This window comes from Vombatus ursinus, unplaced genomic scaffold (genome assembly GCF_900497805.2).
Source record: "Vombatus ursinus unplaced genomic scaffold, bare-nosed wombat genome assembly UNPS02010769.1, whole genome shotgun sequence".
Classification (NCBI taxonomy): Eukaryota; Metazoa; Chordata; class Mammalia; order Diprotodontia; family Vombatidae; genus Vombatus; species Vombatus ursinus.
In genome coordinates, this window is record NW_020950547.1 from 2,700,043 (window position 1) to 2,720,775 (window position 20,733).

A 20,733-nucleotide genomic window follows, 5' to 3' on the forward strand; every position below is an offset into this window, starting at 1 on the left:
TTTTGACTTCATATTAAGTGTAGATTACAAGCAACATTGTCTCCCTGATTCGCCAGTTTGGGCACATTTTGTAACAGGGCTGTAGCATGGCCTGGAGAATTGTTGCAGGTTCCTTTTTCCTATCATTTTCCTATAGGGAATGTCTTGTTTGTATTAGACACAAATCTACCCATTCCAGGTCGATTTTATTTTTTAATTGGGACATACCCTCATCTTGACCTAGGCAAGAGAGAGATGGGGGAGGAATTCAGTGACAATTGCAAGAGAATCGAACATCCTCTTCCAGTAAATGCCATGTCTCTAGGGGGACTGGAGAGAGAAAGTACAATAAAGCCTTTTTCTGGTACAAAGTAAATCAATAGGTTAACACTATAGATGAATGCTAGCCTACAACAACAGCTTACTGGCTTGGGGTGGGGAATGAAATCCACCTTCACTCGGGAGAGGGTGAAGTCAAAGTGGAGTACATTGCGTGGAATGGTAAAAATACCCATTAGTCAACTGCTGAAGTCTGCTAGTAAGGCTGAAATATCTTGGAAGAGGAGAGTATCCCTGTTTTGAATACACCAAACATTTCCTGTCCTGATTCCTCCAGGCCATCCCCTTCATCTCTCCCTCCGCCCCCATACCTTGGACACCCAGTCTTCCAGCTAAGAAGCCGAAGCAGGGGAGGGGTGTGGGACAGAAAGGCAGCAACTTAACATACAAGAGTCATGGACTAGCCCCCTACCTCAGGATAGTTGAGCCCATCTAGGGGTCATATCATCCATTCCCCTGACTCCCTCCCTCAAGATGAGGCCCCTCCAGGATATACAACTTCCTTTGTTTCCCTGTTTGTCTCCCATCTGTTAGGATGTTCTTCCTAACGTCCAATTGAAATTCTTGCTGCAGTTCCAACCCATTCCAAGAGTCCCAACCATCCCAACTCTTCTCCCCAAGATGGAGCTGGCGATTTCCATACTTAGTAGGAAGGGGATTGCAGTGTTTAGAAAGGCAAACAACAGTCATGGAAGAAAGAGAAAAATAAAGCCAATAGTATTTTTAGGGACAGGAGGTAAAAAAGAAAACACTCAAACTAAGTTTCTCTTCAGTCCACTAAGCACCCAGGTAAGGGGTGAGTAGCCAGGAAAAACTGTCATCAGGAAACCCAATCATCCTCTTTCCCCCAACCTTACCTGTTTGTGAACCTTTGTAAGCTGTTCCAGGTTGTTCTCAAGAAAGGAAATCTTCTGTTTCTGGGAGTGAATCCCCCCACTGTCCTCGGGTTCCATTTCTGCGCTCTTGGGTAGAAAGAAGTATAGTATCAGGATAGATCAGGAGACAAAACCTTATCAGAAGTTGGTCCAGACTGAGTCGGCCCAACTTGACATAAGTGGGTAATACAAGGGAGAGGAGAGAAGGGAGAAGAGAGAGTGAGAGAGAGAGAGAGAGAGAGAGAAAGAGAGAGAGAGCTGGAATAGGATGACATAGTAAATGGCACTCACTTTCTTGACTCGAGTCGTGACGTCTTGAACGAACAGCTTACGAAGGTTGTGGAGGGTCTGGAGTTCCCGGGCCTATAAAGGAGAAAAAAGTCTAAGAGAGCTGAAAACAGGAAGCATCACTTCTATGGACCAAAGTGAGACACTGATCTTTAATTGATGTCTTCTCATGAGAGCTATATATTTAACACTGGAGTTTAAAAAAAAAAAGACAAGAAAAAAAAGAATAGAAAAAGGGACAGGAGAATTAGGTTTGGGAAGGAGTCTGAGGGCAAAGACCAGAGATCACTTCCTTTTAGAAGGGTTGGTATCTTAATAGATTACTAATCAAATAATATTGATTTCCCAAAGCCTTGTACAATATTACTTACAACAGTCTCCTCCAGTCCCTTGAGGTCCTGCTTGGACTGCTCCTGTCGCTCATAGAGAAATCTTCAGCCAGATAAACACCATGAGATATTTGGAAAAAGAAGTTAGAATTTGTTTATGACACTGACCCATTTTCCCCTCCTCTTTCCTCCCTACCAAATTCCCCTGTCTTTACAGATATATGTGGGCAAGTCTGTCATGTGTATGGGCACATTCATAAACAAAGGCATAGATACCAGTTCATGTGTTCATGCATTCAGAGGTTAGCAGGCATACTCACGTCAGCTCCTGTAGTTTAATGCTCTTCTCGTGCTCCTCGCTCTTGAGCTTTTCATAGTCAGCCTGCAGTTTTTCTAGCTCTAGCTGTAGCTTCTGATTTAGGCTGTAAAGATTAAAGATATATTTAGGAATAAAGAAAGAAAACCAGATTTTCATCTTTTTCCCTTGCCATGCTTCAGGAAGAAGAAGGTCAGAACTGCCCCATCTGCCTTTAGCTATCAGAGCCTAATTGGGGTCAGTGTCCCCAAGTACAAATTGAAAATTGTTTCAAATATATTCTTGTTTTTCTCCACACACCTGGCATAGTGCTCACATACAAAATGTTTGTTGAATGAATGAGAAAACAATTAAAGAACTTATACCAGGGCTTCTGTCTAATCTTTGGAGGTGATAAAGGAAGGCAAGATGACTAGAGGGCTTATATGGGATCAACTAGTTAGGCTCCCTTACTCCTTCAGCTCATCAATGATTTTCTGCTTCTCATTGATCTCATCCCGAAGCCGGGCCAGCTGCCGGTGATGGGCCTCACGATGGTTCTCCATCTGCAGTTCCAGTGCCTTCTGCAAACAATAACACCCCCCCATTTAAAAACAGAGGATATCCCCCACATTTCATCTCTGTGAAATCCAGACCAGCCCTTCATTCTGCCAAAGCCCGGCAGTTTCCTCAACTTTTCCCCCCTCCCATCTCCCTCACCTTCACCTCATCAGCATCCTGTGTGTCTGGTTCCTTGTCCTTCAAGGCTACTTCATTCACAGTTTCTGAGGAGGAATAAGGAAGAAATTAATAGTGAATATGCCTCTTCCAGGGAGATAACTCATTTCTTTCTGATAAGAGTTGCAGTCAAGGTGGGGATACTGATTAAACGGACCCCAAAATAGGTTTCTCCAGTCTAGGACAGTGTGATACAGCAGGAATTGGGGAAAGTTTTAGGTTAAACCTCATGCAAATGAATACCCAATTAGCATGAAAATCAACATCTTCAGTTTCTGACAAGAATATGAATAACTAGCCCAGGGCTATTTGTTTTGGAACTTGTTGAGAATTATCCTTCCTCACACAAGAGAACACATATGCAATGGATAGAGAGCTAGCCTCAGAGTCTGGAAGGCCTTGGGTTCTACTGGCTACTTGATCCTGGGCAATTCATTTAACTTCTCAGTGCCTCAGGCAACTCTAAGATTGTAAGTTGCAGAACACTGGTAGATCTACATTGCAGAAGGGGTTTCCTCTCTGGAGTTCCCTACTTTAAGGAAATCACAGGTACACACACACATTCCCCCAAGTCCCAGGATGAACCGAGGAAGACAGGAGGGGAAGGTCTCACCCTGAGCCTGTAATTTAGCAAGCTCATCGCTCAAGGAATCATAGGACTCTTCCAGATGCCTCTTTTTCAGTTCCACACTCTGCATGTACTCAGTCAGGGATCGGATTTTGGCCTCATGCTGGTGAAGGGGAAGAGGCAGTGAATCAGAAACATACGAATAAGGGTAAAAGCAGAGATTCAGGGACATTGAGAGTTTAAAAGTTTCCCCCAACCTTTCTACTACAGCCTCAGTCCTTTGTATTTTGCTATGTACTCTCATGGGAAAATAGTACTCCAGAAACACTGTCTTTAGAAGCCACCAGCCCAGGTATTCATACCCTATGAACTTTCAGTTTGTCACTGTATCCCTATCATTTCCCTCTGCTAATGTTCCTCTGGCCTCAGGTTACCATAAGATTTTGGCTAGAGGTAGGAAATCAATTTTTCTATAGCTGCATTGGTAGTAGGGAAAGATTTCTATCCCCTACAAAAGACTCTCACTCCTTGGTCTCTCACCTGGGAGATGAGCAGTTGACAGGAGGAGAGCTCTCGCCCAGTCACCTCCATTTTTCGGTGACATTCAACCTGTAGATTCTCCAGTTGCCTGCAGCGCTTAACCACAGATTTGACTTCTGATTTGATCTTACTGATATAGAGTCGGGCCACTGTGAATTCCTCCTCAATTGCTCCACTTATTTCCACTGGCTATGGATCAAGGAAGGAAAAAAGAGACCATAATCTGTCTTACCAGTCACACCTCCCTCCCTTCTGCTATAGTGTCTGCCATTTTCCCAGGTGGCAGCACAGCCCTTCTATTTCTCCTAGATTCCCTGCGCAAGACTGAATACTTTATAGCAGCCACCTACTGCCTAGGATGTGAAATCAAAACTCCTCAACTCAGCCTTCTAGAATTTTCTGCAAACCTCCCCACCCTTCTATTTACCATGTTAATCTTTCAACAAGACTTCATTTTGCTATGGAGTTAATATTTCTTACAAACAACTTGATCCAACCCTACCACCCTCTGTGGATGTGCTGGTTCCTCTGTATCTGCTGTTAACCTTTCAAAACCTGACTTAAAGCTTACCTCTACTAGGAAATCCTCTCTTTACCCTACTCTGAACACTTCTTTATTCTTCATTCTTTTACCAAGCAATTATTTAGTTGCTATAAAATTACCTTTGCATTTGTCTCTCTGGTTTTCAAACAATTTTTGTTTCCTAGATATATGTACTATTTATCTCTTTTAGACTAGCATTTTCTTAAAAGTAGGAAATAGATTTCTCCAGTGCCTGCTACCAAAGACATTCAAATCAAATGATCTAATAGATGTACTCCATTTCCCCTACTCCTCTCACCCCTCTAAGCAGAGACTTAGAAAATGAGAGACCCCATCCCTCCTTACCAGCTTGATTTCCCCATTGCCCACAATGACACTGAATTCACTCAGGTCCTTCATTAGTCCATTCAAGACCTCAGCAATTCTCTTTCTCTGATGACCACTGACTTCTTGTAGCCTCTGCAGCTCAGACTCCAGGGACAGCATAGTAGCCTAAAAATAGTCACCACCATCCTCAGAGTCATTGCCAATATCCCCTACTTCCTCCCCCAGGACAGAGCCTTTCTTTCGCTACATAGTGAGATCTTCATGGAGTTAGACCCTGGTATATGACTGGCATTAGAGAGAGATGAAAGGAGGGAACCATAGTAAGGTTAAAGTCATGGAACAGAGGCAATGCTAGAGAGAGTGAGGATCAGTAACTAAGAAACACTTTAGTCCACATATGAAAGCATGAAACCAAACAATGTGTAATGATTCCTTTGGAGGGGAGGGAAAGGGGCTTTAGTTTGGGGGTGGGCAGACCTCATGACTGTTTGGTCACTTACCACCTTTTGCGACAGTTCATCCATCAACAGCTGGTTCTGCTGACTCTTTTCCTCAACTTCCTGTGATTTTTGATCATAGTTGACTGCCAATTCCTCTAATGCCTGCAATACCTCTTTCACCTCATCCTTGGCTGCATCATTCTCTGACTGCAGATGACCCAGCTCCTGCTGAACCTTCTCATTGTCACCTCGTGTGGACACCAATAGCTAAGAGAATGGGAAGTCAGGTGTTAGTGGCCATCTACTTCCAATGACTAGCCCTGTGACTTCCTGACCTGGGAAGGCTAAGGTCCAAATCTCAGGGTTATTGCCTTAGTAGATAAAAGTGAATGACCTCGTTGTCCCTTCCTATGACCACCAGCAGCTCAGAAAGTGGGAAGTCAGGTGTTAGTGATCATCTGCTCTGAGTTACCAGTTCCATGGCTTCCTGGCCTGGAGAGGTAGGAGTCCAAGTCTCAGGGTTATTAAACTGGCAGATCAAGAGAATGTTATAGACAGAGTAGTGTACATAACTTTCAGTAAGGCATTTGACAAAGCATAAGGATATTTGTGGTCTAAATGACACATAGTATAACTATGGTTGCATGAACAAACTTGAGATATGATTAATGAATCAATCAGAAGGGAAGGTCTCTAATGCAATACTCTAGGCCTTGTTTTGTTCAACATGTTGACTAATGACTTGGATGAATGTTTAGATGGTGGCAAGATTTAAAGGCCTGAAGGAATTGGATGACAGAACTAGAAATCAAAAAGGTCACTTGACAAGTGCAATAGGTCAAATTTCATAAGGCAAAATTGTATGGGATAAATGTAAAGTCCTACATTTGTATGGTTGGAGCAGTAGCAACTAAGGGCCTTCCATGTAGTTAAGGCTAGTTTCTCCTAAGGCCTTGCCACATTGGCTGGGTTAGTTTTTCTCTAAAAGGCAGGGGAGCAGTCCCTGAGAACTGATTAGTCCAGGAGACTAAGGCATGAATCTGCTTAGTCACATGGGACATAAAATAGTCATCCCATAAATCCCCTTTAGACTTGACAGATGTTCTACTGTTATGCCAGTCAAAAAACCCTTCTCACCAGAGATGTTTCCATATGGAGATAAAGGGAGCTTGGTCTATCTAATCCAGTATGGTATCTTTTATAAGTATCCTTCCCATGCTTTGGCTAGGTAAAACTCATTTTGTTCAATCCAGTCAACCCTGAACCACCAGACTGGGCAGAGTCAAGCCTGCTCCACAGTAATGGGTGATGGTTGATAGGATTTGATCAGAATGATCTTGTGGTCAAAGTGAGGAAAGGGAAAGCTAGAGAGGAAGAAGAACCTTGAGCAAAAAGATGTTCCAATACTGCAACATGGCACCCTATGACTATCATGGGTAAATTCTCTACATGGGACAAAGTGGGTGCTTCCAATGACCTAGAGAGATCAGCCCAGAGAATGCTAAATGTTGTTGTTGTAGAAAATAAAGATAGCACCTGGAAGAGCATTCCTTATCCAGGGATGCTTGCCATTAACAGTCAGGTTGCAGCATATGGAAAATAAAAGGAAATTATCCTAGTCCATTCAGCAACTATAGAGGGAACTCTTGGTTCTTAAGAACTATGATGGACTTAATATCAGCCCAAGTAAAAGGAGTAATGCTGAAGGGAATAAGGACTAATAGGCATGTTAAAGCCTTTTAAGAGCAGGCCTATCACAGGAGAATGAGAACAGAATCAAGGATAAGAATTGAAACCATCCTAAGTGGTTAGAAAGCTTTATCCTAATACCATTTCCCCTCTGTCCTCTTGGAGTGATCTCCACAGAAGGGGTAGAGGATGGAGTGGGCTTTCCCACCAAGCAACTTGAGAAGTTTTAAAACAACAACAAAACCTGATGATTCACAATAGTAATTGAGGTCATAATTCAATCTAGCCAATTTGAAGATACTCTCAGCAGGAGAGTTCCATCCACTTGGGAAGTTTATAGAAGACTTACTTTTGCAAAGTCTATTGAATCAGTTAGAGATCCTAGATGCAAATCATTTTTTGTCCCTTTTTAGGTAGCTAAGATGGGGAGTTGTTCTTACTTGGCCCTGTAAAGATGAATTCCTATTGTAAGCAGCTCCCCAGTAGGGATCTGCAAAGGAGGGGATGAAATTCCTAAAAGAGATGGGTTTGGTAGACTAAAGGTATGTCCAGCTGTCATAGCCTGCCATACCCTATGACTACCAGGCAAATAGACCCTCTCTTACAAACTTCTATGCCAGTTATGGTAGGTAGGATCAAATGAAAATCCTTGGAGATGCCCAAGCCATACTATGGAATTAACACCAAATAATTCCAGGTCCCAGAAGGGTGAAAGCTATTTCTTTCCTAGTGTTGGAGATGAAGGAGACCCAAGTATTTTGCTTCACCAGTTTTCTTTATAATTATCCTGGATGGCTGATGAAGAAGACAAATGGCACCTGGCAGCTTTCAGTCTACAACTACAGTGAGCTGAACAAAGTTATCACATCAGTTGCTGAGGTCATTTCTTACCCTGTCAGTGGTCAGGTAGCTCAAGCTGGCAATGTTTGCTTTGAGGCTTCACTTGTATATGTTTTAGAATCATTCTTTTCTAGGTATGTGTCTTGGGCATCTCTCTCTATAATAGGTCTTTATTGTGATACTGTTTTTTCTTCCAGTCTTACTTCCTGAATTGAGACTTTGTTATGACCTGGCTATGCTCCGGGCCTTGTTTGGTCCTGATTTGTATTCTCTAGGATCTTGATGCTGCTTTCTCCAAATACTGAGTTTTGTGCTCTTCAAGGAACATCTCAGCATCTCAGGCCAGGGACCTATAAACTTTCAATATGTCCAGAGTGGTCCAATCTAGAATGAAGTCTGATCACTACTGTCCTGGTCTAAATTTCCCAAGTTCCTTCTCTGATTTGGGCCTGGGTGACACGACTATAATCTTGCCCCTGGTTGAAGACTGCTGCTGGGCCCAGCCCTTCAGCTAACTGGAAGACTTATAGGTTCATAGCAACAGAACTGAAAATTCCCTGTTGGTTTGAGTTCTCCGACCTCTATTCAGCTGCAGGTCTCAGACTGGTCTGGGGGATGAACCAAAGACCTCATTCAGAAGTCAGAGTCACACAGCTGCTCATTTCTGCTTCTGTTCTTTTCCTAGTACATAACCCCAGCCCACTCCTTCCCCTGGTCCATCACTTCTAGTCACAGGTCTCCTGTCTATACTATAATTGTGACCTGGATCTGGAGTTAGAGTGACAGAGCTCGCAGCTCGCTTCTGTTTCTGATTCCCGCATAGTGTCAGACCCATCCTAGGGGGATCCAAGATCACTGCTTTCTCTAGCAGCAGGGCCCAACTCACAGTCCCTTCCTGGATAGATCCCTATCCTAGTATCAACAGATATCTTTTGTCTCCTTCTACCGACCTGGGCTAGAAAAATGACTCACTATGATTTTTCCTTGTATCTCCTGACCACAACTCAATCCAGAATTCTTTCTAGGTCTTTACTGAAGTAGCTGTTTGAGTGGAGAGTAGGGCAGGTTGGAATTCAGTTTCACTGCTTCCATCTTAGCTGGTCTCCCACCAGTGAATAGGACATGGTTCTTGACATTGAAAATGTCTTTTTTTCTATTCCTATGGCTAGAACTAGTCAGGAAGAGTTCATCTTCCCCTGGGAAAGAGTCCAGTATATATTCACCATCTATTCCCAGGGCCACTTGGACTCTTCCCTCAAACTGCTACAATCTCATGGGCAGAGACCTGAAAAAGTCCTCACTTCTGAGGCATTGCTACTATATTGATCATGTAACATTAACTAAACTGGATGAGGCCAGAGTGACAAAAGTTCTAGGTCAGATGGAAGTCCACATAAGGTACAAGGGATGAGAGATCAACTCTAAGAAAATCCAGGGTTCAGCCCTTTCGGGAATATTTTGAGGAGTATAGTGGATGGGAAAACCCAGATGATTCCAAGCATAATCCAGAACAAGCTACTCATTGATTTTCTACGATCCAAAAAGAATAAACCAGAGGTTTATTACATTCTGACTTTTGGAGAACCCACATTCTTCACCTAGGTATCCTGATTGCTTCCATTTACCAAGTCACCCATAAGTCTGTCCCTTTCAAGTGGGGCCTGGAACAGCAAGACCTAATGTAGGCCATCCACCAGTCTTGTCATGGAGCCTTATAACACTTTGTGGCCCATGTTTTTAAAGTCTCTGTCCATAAAGAGCAGGCTGATTATACAATAACCTTTGGCAGATACCTAGGAGTGGCTAGACCAAACAACCACTAGGCTTCTGGACCTATAACATCTCCAAAATTGCCACTTACTATGCCACTTTTGAAAAGCAATTTTTTGACTGTTAGAGTCAAGTGATGAAAGAGTTTTTCTAACAAGATGGGTAGGGAAATGGGGGGGCCCTCTATTGTTAAATGGAGATGATATATTTAAGATCTTGCTCTCTCAGTTTTCTAAGGTGTTAGGATCCTTTATGAAAAGGTAACAACTTTTCCAGAGGCTAAAACTGCCAGTCTCGCCCAATATCCTGTTTCCTTTGATAGCCAAATGATTCACCCATGAACATCTCACTTTATTTTTTTGTGGGGGGGGGGCTAAGCAATGGGGTTAAGTGACTTGCCCAAGGTCACACAGCTAGTAAGTGTTATGTGTCTGAGGCCAGTTTTGAACTCAGGTCCTCTTGAATCCAGGGTTGGTGCTCTATTCACTGTGCCACCTAGTTGCCCCAACATCTCACTTCTAAAAACATCATTCTACCTAGTTTAGCAACTGATCTGCCTCCTAAAAGGAGGCATTCACAATTGGACTTTGGGGGCCATTAATATAGTAATAAGTAATATCCTGAGGGATGGAGGTCCTAGCAACTCTTCTTGGTGAACTGAGTGTCAAGCCCTAAGGCTAGTACGTAAGAATCTTGGGGGATAGGTTTATCTTCATTTGTACTGATTGTTGGGCAGTGGCCATGTGTCTGTCCAAATGGTCTAGGCGCTGGAGAAAAGAGGATTTGATCATCAAAAGCTCTCCCTTAGGGGCCAGAACAACTGAAGGAATTTTTGTGATATTACCAACTACATACAGTTGTTTGTGGGGCATGTCACTGGAGAGACACATGCCCTCTACAGAATTTAACAACCAGGTTGATGCCATTATGAGAAAGGCAAAAGTTGGGAAGTGAACCCATTGCCAATCAGGACCTGGGGCTATGATGCCTTGTTGTCCTGAGCAAGGGACCAGATAATCCTCCAAACTAAGAACAAGGCAACTACTTCTACTCATTGGATCCCCTCATACAAATCAGAATGCCAACCTGCCATTCACAGTCCTTGACTTGCCCTAACTGGCAAATTAGCCCTCTTCCTCCATTTTAGGGTAAGAAGCCTGTTCCTGCTAAATAACAGCTTTGTCCTCACACCACTAAGGTTAGGTGTCCTACTTCAGATAAGCTATGTCCTTTGTTGAATTAGCACCATCCTAGGAAAGGGGGATGGGTGGTTTGGAAGTTTCTGGGATCTAGCCTCCAGGAAGATTTATCCAATAAAGAAAGATTACTTTTTGACTTTGTTATGACCCTTCTTTACTCCATCCCTGCTTCCTCACCCTGGCCTAAAAGTTCCTGCCCCTCAGAATCTATACACCCTGGGGAAATAGCTTAGGTTCTCTTCAATTAGATTTCATTTTTCCTGGTATGGTTCAGACACTTTCTTCCCAGAAAAGGCTTATAAAACCAAATGGTGGTATTATTGCAAGGTGTCTTGCTTTCTAACAACATGGAAGAGGTAAAACTCTTTCTGTATAACTACAATGAATTTCTGTTTACCTAGAAGAAAGAGGATTGTGGATAATCCTGAGTTCCTGGATCAATATGAGAAAAAGCCCTCCCCTCATGGCACTCTTAGGGAGGGGAATGTCCTTGCAGGAAGGGCAGAGACTATTGAGGGGGTAGGGTGGTATGGAGCAAGTCAGGCTACATGCAACAATGTAATGAACTCTTAGCTACCTTGCTGTAGATGACCTTGGACCTGTGATAGGGATTGGTGAATATACTGGAATCATCTGCATGGTGGCACTGATGTCCCAGGTGCTGTTCCAGTTTAGCATCATTGCTTTACATTAAGAGATCCACTGTGAACTGCCCCCACTTATCATCTGCCACATGACAGATCTGGGACTTGGCCCTCTGAATCATGGAATCAAAAGCCTGGGGTTTCTGATCTTTGTTTTCCTTCATATTCAGTCACTTTGACACTATGCTCTTTCAGGGGACTACTGTGTTGCTTATCTTTTTTTTTCCTTTGGTCCTATATTTATGTTTTTGTTTTTGTTTTACTTTGACTAAGTTCCTCCTTCATTGTTACTTGTGCCAGGCCTCTCAAATCCCTGAGGTCAGAGTTGTCCAGTAATGTCCTCAAGACCATGTAAATGGTAGAGGGTCCTTTGGAACAGTAGTTTCAAACTCAAATAGAAATGGAGGCCATTAAACCTTACATAAGGATCTCTGCAGGCAGCGTATTACCTTAGTTTTAAAATGTAATGATATCTATGCTTTATTGTATTTTTACTTATTTTGTTAAATATTTCCGAGTTACATTTTTGTTTCTTTGTTTTGAGGCCACACTGGGGAGTGTTGCAGATTATTGTGGCTTGTAGGCCATGTATTTGATACCTCTGCTCTAGTAGACCTGGAAGATCTTGCCAGCAAGGGGTGGGATGTGGCAGGAGCAACATCTACCAAAGCCTGGCCACAAAGGTTAGGATAGGTTTTTTTTTTCCCCCTAAAAGTCGGGGAAACTGTCCCTGAGACTTGATTGGCCCAAGAAGCTAAATCTTGAACCTTCTTGATAACTTAAGGTATAAAAAAGGCCCCTGAGGAGTCAGTACCTATCAGACTTGATAGCTGTTCAATTCCCATGCAAGTGAGTCCACACACCCTTCCGACCACAGGCATTTCTGTACAGAGTCAAGAGGAGCTGCATCTACTTTAACCAGCACCATGTCCTTGCTGAAAATCCTTTCCACGGTATGGCTAAATAAACCCCCTTTTATTAACTGTCAGATTGTCTACAAGTATTTCATGTTATTCCAATCCTAAACCTAAAACAAGGGACTAGTCTGAGTCAGGACTGGCACACTATATCTTGGGTTCAAAAAAATCAATTGCATAATTCCAGGTTGGAATATCATATAGAAAAGTGTCTTGTGTGAAAAAAAATAGGGGATTTTAGCAGAAAGCAAGTTCACTAAAGGTCAACAATGTAAATTCAATCTTATGCTACATTAACTAGATGCAATAGAATCCTGAATGAGACTGATGAAAGTTTGAATATATTCTGCCCTTGTCAGACCAAATCTGGAGTATTGTATTCAGTTTTGGGTGTCATATTTTAGAAAAGACATTGACAAGTTGGAGTACATACAGATGAATATTCTGTAAATCATGTCATAGGAACAGCAGTTGAAGGCATTGTGGGAGATGTTAAACCTTAAGAAGATAAGGCTTAGTCGTCTTCAAGTATTTCAAGGATTGTTATGTGAAAGAGGGATTAGATTTGTTTTGCTTCACCACAGGGAACAGAACTCAGAGTAATGGGTAGAAGTTATGGATTTAATTTTGATAAAGAAAAATTTCCTAACTCCTTAAGTTGCTCAAAGGGCAGCCTTCCTCCTCCTCCTGACTCTGCTGTTCAAGCTACAACCTTCTCTCTGCCATGGCTACCAGGATAGCGCTTTCTAAGACTTCAAAAAAACTATATAGAAAAATCCAAGGATGTATCTCAAGCACTTTTTGGTGATGTTCACAGACAATTCTCAAGCTCTCTGAAAGAGAGGAGGATTCTAAATACACAGGGAAAAATTGTGAACCTTATTGCCCCCCAAAAAAGTGACCAAGAAAATAATAACCACTAACCTATAGACCTACTTTATCATTTCTTCAAAATCTACATAAAAATAGCACACAGGCATCATGGGAATTCTTGATGAAGATCTGTATATGCTATGAACTCAAGGTCCTTCACCATCCTTGTGGACGATCTCTGGACAGTCTCAAAGTTATCAACATCTTTCAAAAAATGTGGCATTTGGGACTGAACACAAAACTTCAATTGTGATCTAACCAGGGTGAACTATAGAATCACCATCACCTTCCACATACTAGATTCTCTTAATGGAGCCCAAGGTATCTCTCTCTCTCTCTCTCTCTCTCTCTCTCTCTCTCTCTCTCTCTCTCTTCTTAGGCAATCTGGGTTAAGTGACTTACCTAGGGTCACATAGTTACTAAGTGTCTAAGGTCAAATTTTAACTCAGGTCCTATTGACTCTAGGCTGGTACTCTAGTCACTGTGTCAGCTGCCCTGAAAGAGCTCTTTTTTGACTGTCATATCACATTGTTGACTAATATTGAGCTTTTAGTTCATTAAAACATCCAGCTCTTTTTTTAATGTAAACTGCTGTCTATACAGACTCCTCCATCTTGTACTTCTGACAATTTTTTGAACACCAATGTAAGACTTTCCACTTATTCCTATTAAATTTGTCTTATTAGATTTTTTTTTTAAGTAGAATGTGCTATGCTGGGGAGTAGTGAGTTCCCTGTCACTGGAGGTCCTCAATGAGAGTTGGATGACTACTCAGGTATATTTTAGAAGGATTCCTATTCAGGTACAATTTTGACTAGATGATCTCTGAAGTCCTTTCCAGTCCAAGATTCTAGATTTTCAGTCTAGCTCAGGTTCTGAGACTACTAACAAAAGACCTAAGAGAAAGAAGGCTTTTTTGCTGGATAGAAAGAAAATATAGCTTAGATGTATTAAATCAATAGGGATAAGGTACTTGGACTTTTCAGTATGTGAATAAGAGAAGTTCCAATAATTTAATAACTTCTCAGGGTTATTCTCGCTGCATAGAATGCCCTTTCTCCTTTTCTAATACAAATAAGGTTTCTCATGCTTTCCAAGAAAAGAAACATTCAACCTCCCCTGCACCCCTGTCTCCTTCTGACCACTGGAAAATCCTCTGAGTTCTAATTGCCATCCTTACTACTGCAAATATAATTACCTCCTCCTGGTCCAACATTTGTTGCTTAAGCTTTTCCATCAGTTGACTCTGCTGATTAATCTCATCATCCTGTTAGAGGCAAGGGGGAGAAACAGGCAGAGAATGAGATTTTAGTATTTCTCTCTCAATAGTTTGTTGGGGATCTTCTTTAGAATTACCAAAAGTGGAATGAGGCATTATATGAGGCAAGACTCCTGAGAGAAATCTGAATTAATTAGGAACAGTCTTTCCCACCCCACCCCCCAAGAGAAGCTTCTTTTTAGCATGTTTCCTCTACTCTGTACCTCTTTCCTCAAATTTCTCATTTCTCTTCCCATTATGTCTACCTTTCTCGTCCCCTCCCTAGTCACCTTATCATCTAGTTGCTTATAGAGACGCCTTATCTCCTCTTCATATTTCTGTCTTTCCTCAGGTGCAATTCGAACCACAATGGACGAGTTGTCATTCACAGGTGTCTCCTCACAGGGCTCCCCTCCAGGGGTTGATTCCTCCCCATCTAAACGCTCTGTCTCTGGCACATTCTCCCCTAAGGAGGCAGCACAGGAAAAGGGGTTAGGGATAGACAAGTGGGTCTGAGATACCCACTCCATCAAGAGAAGGGAGGCACATCCACAGAGACCTCCCTCCCAAAGAGAAATACCCCACTTAGACTTCTTTACTTCCTGCCACAATTTTTTTCTTTCCTGTCAAAAACATACCTATTTTTTGCCCCGGGGAGAAAGACCCCTTTTCTTCACAAGGAAATCCCTCACCCTCACTTAGGGATCACCTTGTTTCCCCTTAGTAGACCCTCTCCAAGAACTGAGCCTTCCTGACCTTGCATGTCACCCAGTCCAACAGGGCTGCTCTGGCTCCAAGACACTTCCCTCCTCTCCCCCAAACAAAAGTGCCTTTCTGACCACCCCCACCTAAGGGGGTTTCTTTCCCTCAGGGTCCTACTCTGCTCTAACCATTTCGCCACCGGCTGAGCTCAGCTTCCAGTTTGGCAATTGTCTCTTTCTGTGCCTTCGTCTTTTCCTTCTCTTTCTCATATTTCTTCTTCCATTGCTCAGCAGTCAGTTCCAAATTCACTGAAGCAGTGTTCTTGATGGTCTTCGCTCTGGGAGAAGGAAGGAGGAGAAGAAAATTAGAAGGCTTGGAGATTGAAGAGACAGGTTGGGAAGAATGAACTGAGCTAGGAGAGTTCTGAGGGGATTGCTGAGGGAGAAAGGATAGTCTTGCCACAGACCTCTGTCCAAACATAAGAGTAGATTTGGTCTCAGCATCATTGTAACTGGATGGTGAGCAGCAGATGAACATGGTTGTCCGGCAGTTCCCTCCCAAAGAGTCCTGAAGGATCCTAGTCATTTTGCTGTCACGATATGGAACGTAGCTTTTCTGGGTGAGTGAGGAAAAGAAATCTGGTGTGAAGGGCAAGAGGGTAGGAATTGGGATCAGAAAACTTATGGAGTGAAGGGATGAGAAGATTGAAAGGCTTGTGGAGGGAACCAGGAGATCATGGGATGAGGTAAAGGTAGGAGAGGTCTAGAAAGGACACTCACTGTGCCTTCAGCCAGGGCAGAGATCACATTCCCCAATGCTGACAAAGACTTGTTAATATTTTTTGCTTCATCCAATACGGCTCCCTCTGCCCCTGTTTTGCTGACCTGTTTAGGGAGGGGAGGATACAAATGTCATGAGAAGCTGAACTTTCACTCCCCAGGTGGGGTTTCTCAGTTCTTTAGGGGTAGGAGGGGTAGAGATCGGGTCTTCAAAGACTTTGATAAGAGAGGTTGACCCTCGGAGATTCCCCACCCCCAACCTTGCCCGTCCCTCTAACCTTCTCACTTCCTGCCAAATCCACTAGATAGAGCTTCCCACTGAGCTTTTGCTCAGTCTCCACATTTTCTTGCTTGATGTTGATAAGGAAAATGCTGTGGCTTCTGGAGCTGTGCTCATTCATGTCTGAAAGGAGTGAGGGAGAAAAAGGTAGAGTGATAGGCAGTCAGAAATATTAGGCTACTTCTTATCCAACAAAACAGCCCCTTATGCATCCAGATCCTTTAGACAGAGAAAGGTCTTAGCCATCCTTACCTCTGGCTCAGTGTCCCTGACCCACATAGACAAGGGACTCTCCTTTCCTGAAGAACAAAGATGCCCCAGATTCCCTTCTGCTCCTTAGCATTTTAACCTCAGGGAGAGGCACAGAAACAGAAGCAGATACACAGACATGCAAGTGTGCACGCACACACACACACATCTTAGTTTTCCTACTCACTAGTGACTGCCACATGGCGGTTTGATTTCCCCTCATCAATAACATCCAAAATTTCTTCTGGGCTAGACACAAAGCGCTCAGTGCAACCCTGCAGGATGAATATAGACATAAATACATTGACCACAATACTTCTAGAGACTAGATGAAAGGGTGACTATATAGCTTGTCAATCCCAAGTTTTTACATCATTTATTCCATTGTAAAACTACTCTTCAAATTCTGATCTATCTAGGCAGTTTACTTTTTCAGTATGTAATCCCTCCCCACTCCCCAAACATACACATGTAACATCTGTCCTAATACATGAGGCATTGATATTCTGACTCTTCAGACACTGACCTCCAAATTACCATTCTCCCTCTAACCTCACTCTCACCTTAACAAATGGCACACGGTTCTTATCTTCATGCACAGACAGGTTTGTCTTGGTCACTGAATTAGGATGAAGAAGGATGAGATGTGTTATCCCAGCTTCATGCTCTGCTTCTATTTCCGTACCATCCCCAACACATACAGAAGTATTTTTTTCTTTTGTGCTTTACAGGGAAGGAATCTTCCATACTTCTCTAGCTGTCATGAAGTACCCCTGGAGATCTAACTCCTTTGCCCCTCCCCTAAAACTCCACCCCAAGAATTATATGTCTTTACCCTCTTTTTTTCCAAGTTGGACCTCCTTAGCACTTCTCCCAAACCTGTAGTCCTTTATTTTTAAGATAAATATCTTCTAAGGCCTTTTAATTCTTAGAAAGACCAAGAGGCTCATGGAGGTTATGGAATGGGGAGAGCAGTTATACTTTGCATCTCTTCCCAAATTGTATTCAAATGGGATAGCACCTTCCTCTCTGGTCAGTTCCCAAAAACTAACTAATACTCACCATCCAGCAGGTCACGAATTTTATCCAGATAAATCTCAAAATAAGAAACCTGGGTAGAGGAAAAGATGAGAATACAAGGAAAGGGCCTATGATTAAATGATCTTACTATTGGTGAGAGAGACAGATCAGTGTAGTAAAAAGAATGCTGAACTTCTAGTAATGATTTATGTGTTTGAAATCCAACTTCAACATATGCAAGTGATTTAGGCAAATCACTTAATCTCTCTGAGCCTCAGTTGCTTCATTTGTAAAATGAGGGTAATAATACTTGCCTTACCTCCCCTCATAGGGGTGATGTGAAGAAAGCACTTTGGAACTTTAAAAGTGTGAATTATCATATAGCTATTGCTTTATGATCATGATGTAAAATAATTGTAAGATCTCTCAAATCCCTTCTAACTCAACACTTATGAACTCTAGCTGTGATCAAGGGAATACCATATCAGTTTGATGAATTTCCCAATCAACCTAATGAGATTACTGGGTGTAGGATTTTGTTTGGAGGCATCTGGCCTCTTCCCAAAGTCTGTGGGTTCCTTCATGAGAAGATACAGAATTCCAATAATTGGCTGACTGAGACACAGGGGTATGAATTCTGGGGAATTCTTGTAGGATTACCCCTCTCTGTGCACTATAAAATTAAGCCATAATAGTGGCTTCATATCTCTTTCTTGGACTCTGAGAAGATGGTGGGGGAGGGGGGGAAATGAAATCTAAGACCTTGCTACTTTCTACTATTTCTATTACTCCAAACAACATAAATTCAATGGGAAGTAAAATGTTGATTTGGTGGACCCCCAAAGTATGTTTAGGGGGAGTCTAAATCACAAAATAGTACTTTAAGTCTTGTGAGGGACTCTGTAAGATTCTCTGGACAAGAAGAGAATGAAAAAGCTGGTGCTACTAAAGAAATCTCCCTTCTCTGGCTAGAAAGTTAAATTGTGGGATCACTCTGCTTAGGGATCATCAAATAGTTGCCCCAGTAAACAACCCCAAGTTCAACAGAGGGAGCAGATGGGTTATTTGAATGCCTTATGTGTTTGTTTGTTGTTATTGTTGTTGTTGTTTTTACTTGTGCACTTCTGTGAATACTTTGTGTTTTATGCATGTTTTGTGGAATGAAAAAAAGGTTGCTGTATACTTGATGCCCTTTTACTACACCGTAGTCCATTGACTTCCTTGTATTTGAATGCCCTTATACTCACTTTGGGGTGAACCTATACTACAGGCACAAGGAATTCCATTCATATTAGATTTTTCTGAAGTAACAATGAGTCAAGGAGAAAATGTGATCATCATGGGATCAGCTGCCAGGATTGTATCAGGTCTGGAGTGAGGGGTAGAGATGAATGCCTAGGCTACACATACTATGTACATATGGTTTTAAGTGAACATTTCCTTGGTGAGGAGGGGTAGGAAGAAGAGAACTATTTTTCCAAATCTAGAGAAATAGATGGAGCTGCAGCAAGTTGGGACACGTACAGTATTTTTAACAAGATCCAGATGTTTTCTATCTGGTCAGCTTTGCAAATGGCGAGGGATCAGAAGGAAAGTGAAAAGCAACCAGAAGTTGGGTTGAAGGCACCTAGAGAGATAGCACACATATAGCCTTCTCTGAAGGCAGCGTGGCAGCTGGTCTAGTTATTCTCGAAATCTGTTTATATTTATGACTAGAATAAGGATACTTTAGAATAAGATTCCCATGCTGTTAACTTTATTAACTGCTAATCTATATTCTATAACTTAATCTAAATGTTAACTGTTAATCTATATTTTATAACTTAATCAGTCTGTATTGTGTGCCTATGCTACTTATATTTCCTCACACAACTGCTAATGAAATTCTTTTTTCTTAATTACAGGGGGTTTTGTGGGGAGTAGGTAGGAGGTAAGTGAGAATTTCTAGAGGTCAAACAAAAGACTGATTTCAATGATTAGACCAGAAGTGAGGAACCTTCGACCTTGAGGCCACATGTGGCCCTCTAGGTCCTCAAGTGCAGCCCTTTGACTGAATCCAAACTTCACAGAACAAATCTCCTTAATACCCTTATAACTCATAGCTACAAGTCTAGCAGTAGAGAGTTAATTTAAAAAATGGAATTTAATCTTGGCTATGCTAAGTTTCTTGTTCAGATAATAAGGAGAATTTGGGAGAAGGAGATTATAGTGTATATGTTTGGAAGGGGAGGTAGTAGTAGAACGCAATTTGTTGGAAAGAAGAGGGAGCTGAGGCTCACCAGAAGAGAGAAATATAAACTTAGAATCTACATTTCTCTCTAGTTTCATTATATATCTGGCTTCACCATCCTTCCCTTTTGCCAAAGATATCCAACTATTCTGCCATACTCACCTTGATGTGGAACTCAAGGTTCTCATCCATGGAATAGATGTGATTGAAGATGTCACGGGCAATTCGAGGAATTATTCCCATCAGTTGAGGGTCATGCAGCTTTCCCTAGATGAACAGGAACATCTCAAAATCAGATTGAGTCATGAAAAGAATGGGGATATAGGAATGAAAGTACCGCCTATATGCAGATTATTTATATCCAATTGTATGAATTCATAATACAGAGAAAGGTAACACAGATTGACTCATAAGTGATATAAATTAAACATAAATTTATAAAGTAGGTACAGTGGCTGGCTCATTCTGCAATCAGAAGTTTGTTATCTCAGGTCTTGAGGGTCTCAGTGTCATCTCAGTGTCACTAATGTCTTAGTGGAGAAGGAATGTAGAAAGGAAATAGGGAGTTTCATAAAAAGGCTGGAAAATGGAATGACCTGGTCAATTACCATGGCAAGACATAGGGATAGATTTTGTTGTTGCTTTTCTAGGACAAAAAGAGGAAAACTGGAGGATGTGGCAAGGAAGAAACTGAGTCAGGATGGAAATAAAATATTGCCATTCAAAGTATCCTCAGCAAGTTCATAGATGATTCTTTTCAGTCTCCTGCTCAATCAGGGCATTGAATGATATACCTAGGTCTCCATCCCTCTCCACAAAGACAGAAATCTGTTTTAAGGGGCTACCCTCCTTAAAACTTCCAGGCCCTTTCTTTGCTCCTGCAAAGATGCCAGAATTCTCACCTCCATAGTGTGTGTCTTTCCTGATGATGTCTGTCCATAAGCAAAAATAGTGCCATTATAACCAGCAAGAACATCTGGAAGAAAAAGGGAATGTTGGTAAAGAGAATAAGGTTTAGAAG

At 42.1% G+C, this 20,733-nt stretch overlaps 1 protein-coding gene across 2 annotated transcripts in view; it reads right to left on the reverse strand.

The window, feature by feature from the left end:
- Positions 1-20,733, reverse strand: part of KIF5A (kinesin family member 5A) — a 34,496-nt gene that overhangs the window by 6,701 nt on the left and 7,062 nt on the right. For both annotated transcript variants that reach the window (XM_027855111.1, XM_027855110.1), the window contains exons 3-23: positions 20,615-20,688; positions 19,875-19,979; positions 17,525-17,573; positions 17,026-17,081; positions 16,650-16,737; positions 16,212-16,336; positions 15,934-16,038; positions 15,621-15,769; positions 15,343-15,491; positions 14,743-14,918; positions 14,393-14,461; positions 5,323-5,529; positions 4,841-4,987; positions 3,952-4,140; positions 3,457-3,574; positions 2,826-2,890; positions 2,580-2,689; positions 2,131-2,232; positions 1,853-1,913; positions 1,485-1,556; positions 1,176-1,280 (exon numbers count right to left, since the gene is read on the reverse strand). In XM_027855111.1, coding sequence (XP_027710912.1) covers positions 1,176-1,280; positions 1,485-1,556; positions 1,853-1,913; positions 2,131-2,232; positions 2,580-2,689; positions 2,826-2,890; positions 3,457-3,574; positions 3,952-4,140; positions 4,841-4,987; positions 5,323-5,529; positions 14,393-14,461; positions 14,743-14,918; positions 15,343-15,491; positions 15,621-15,769; positions 15,934-16,038; positions 16,212-16,336; positions 16,650-16,737; positions 17,026-17,081; positions 17,525-17,573; positions 19,875-19,979; positions 20,615-20,688 — 2,321 coding nt within the window. The remainder of the gene's footprint in view (positions 1-1,175; positions 1,281-1,484; positions 1,557-1,852; positions 1,914-2,130; positions 2,233-2,579; positions 2,690-2,825; positions 2,891-3,456; positions 3,575-3,951; positions 4,141-4,840; positions 4,988-5,322; positions 5,530-14,392; positions 14,462-14,742; positions 14,919-15,342; positions 15,492-15,620; positions 15,770-15,933; positions 16,039-16,211; positions 16,337-16,649; positions 16,738-17,025; positions 17,082-17,524; positions 17,574-19,874; positions 19,980-20,614; positions 20,689-20,733) is intronic.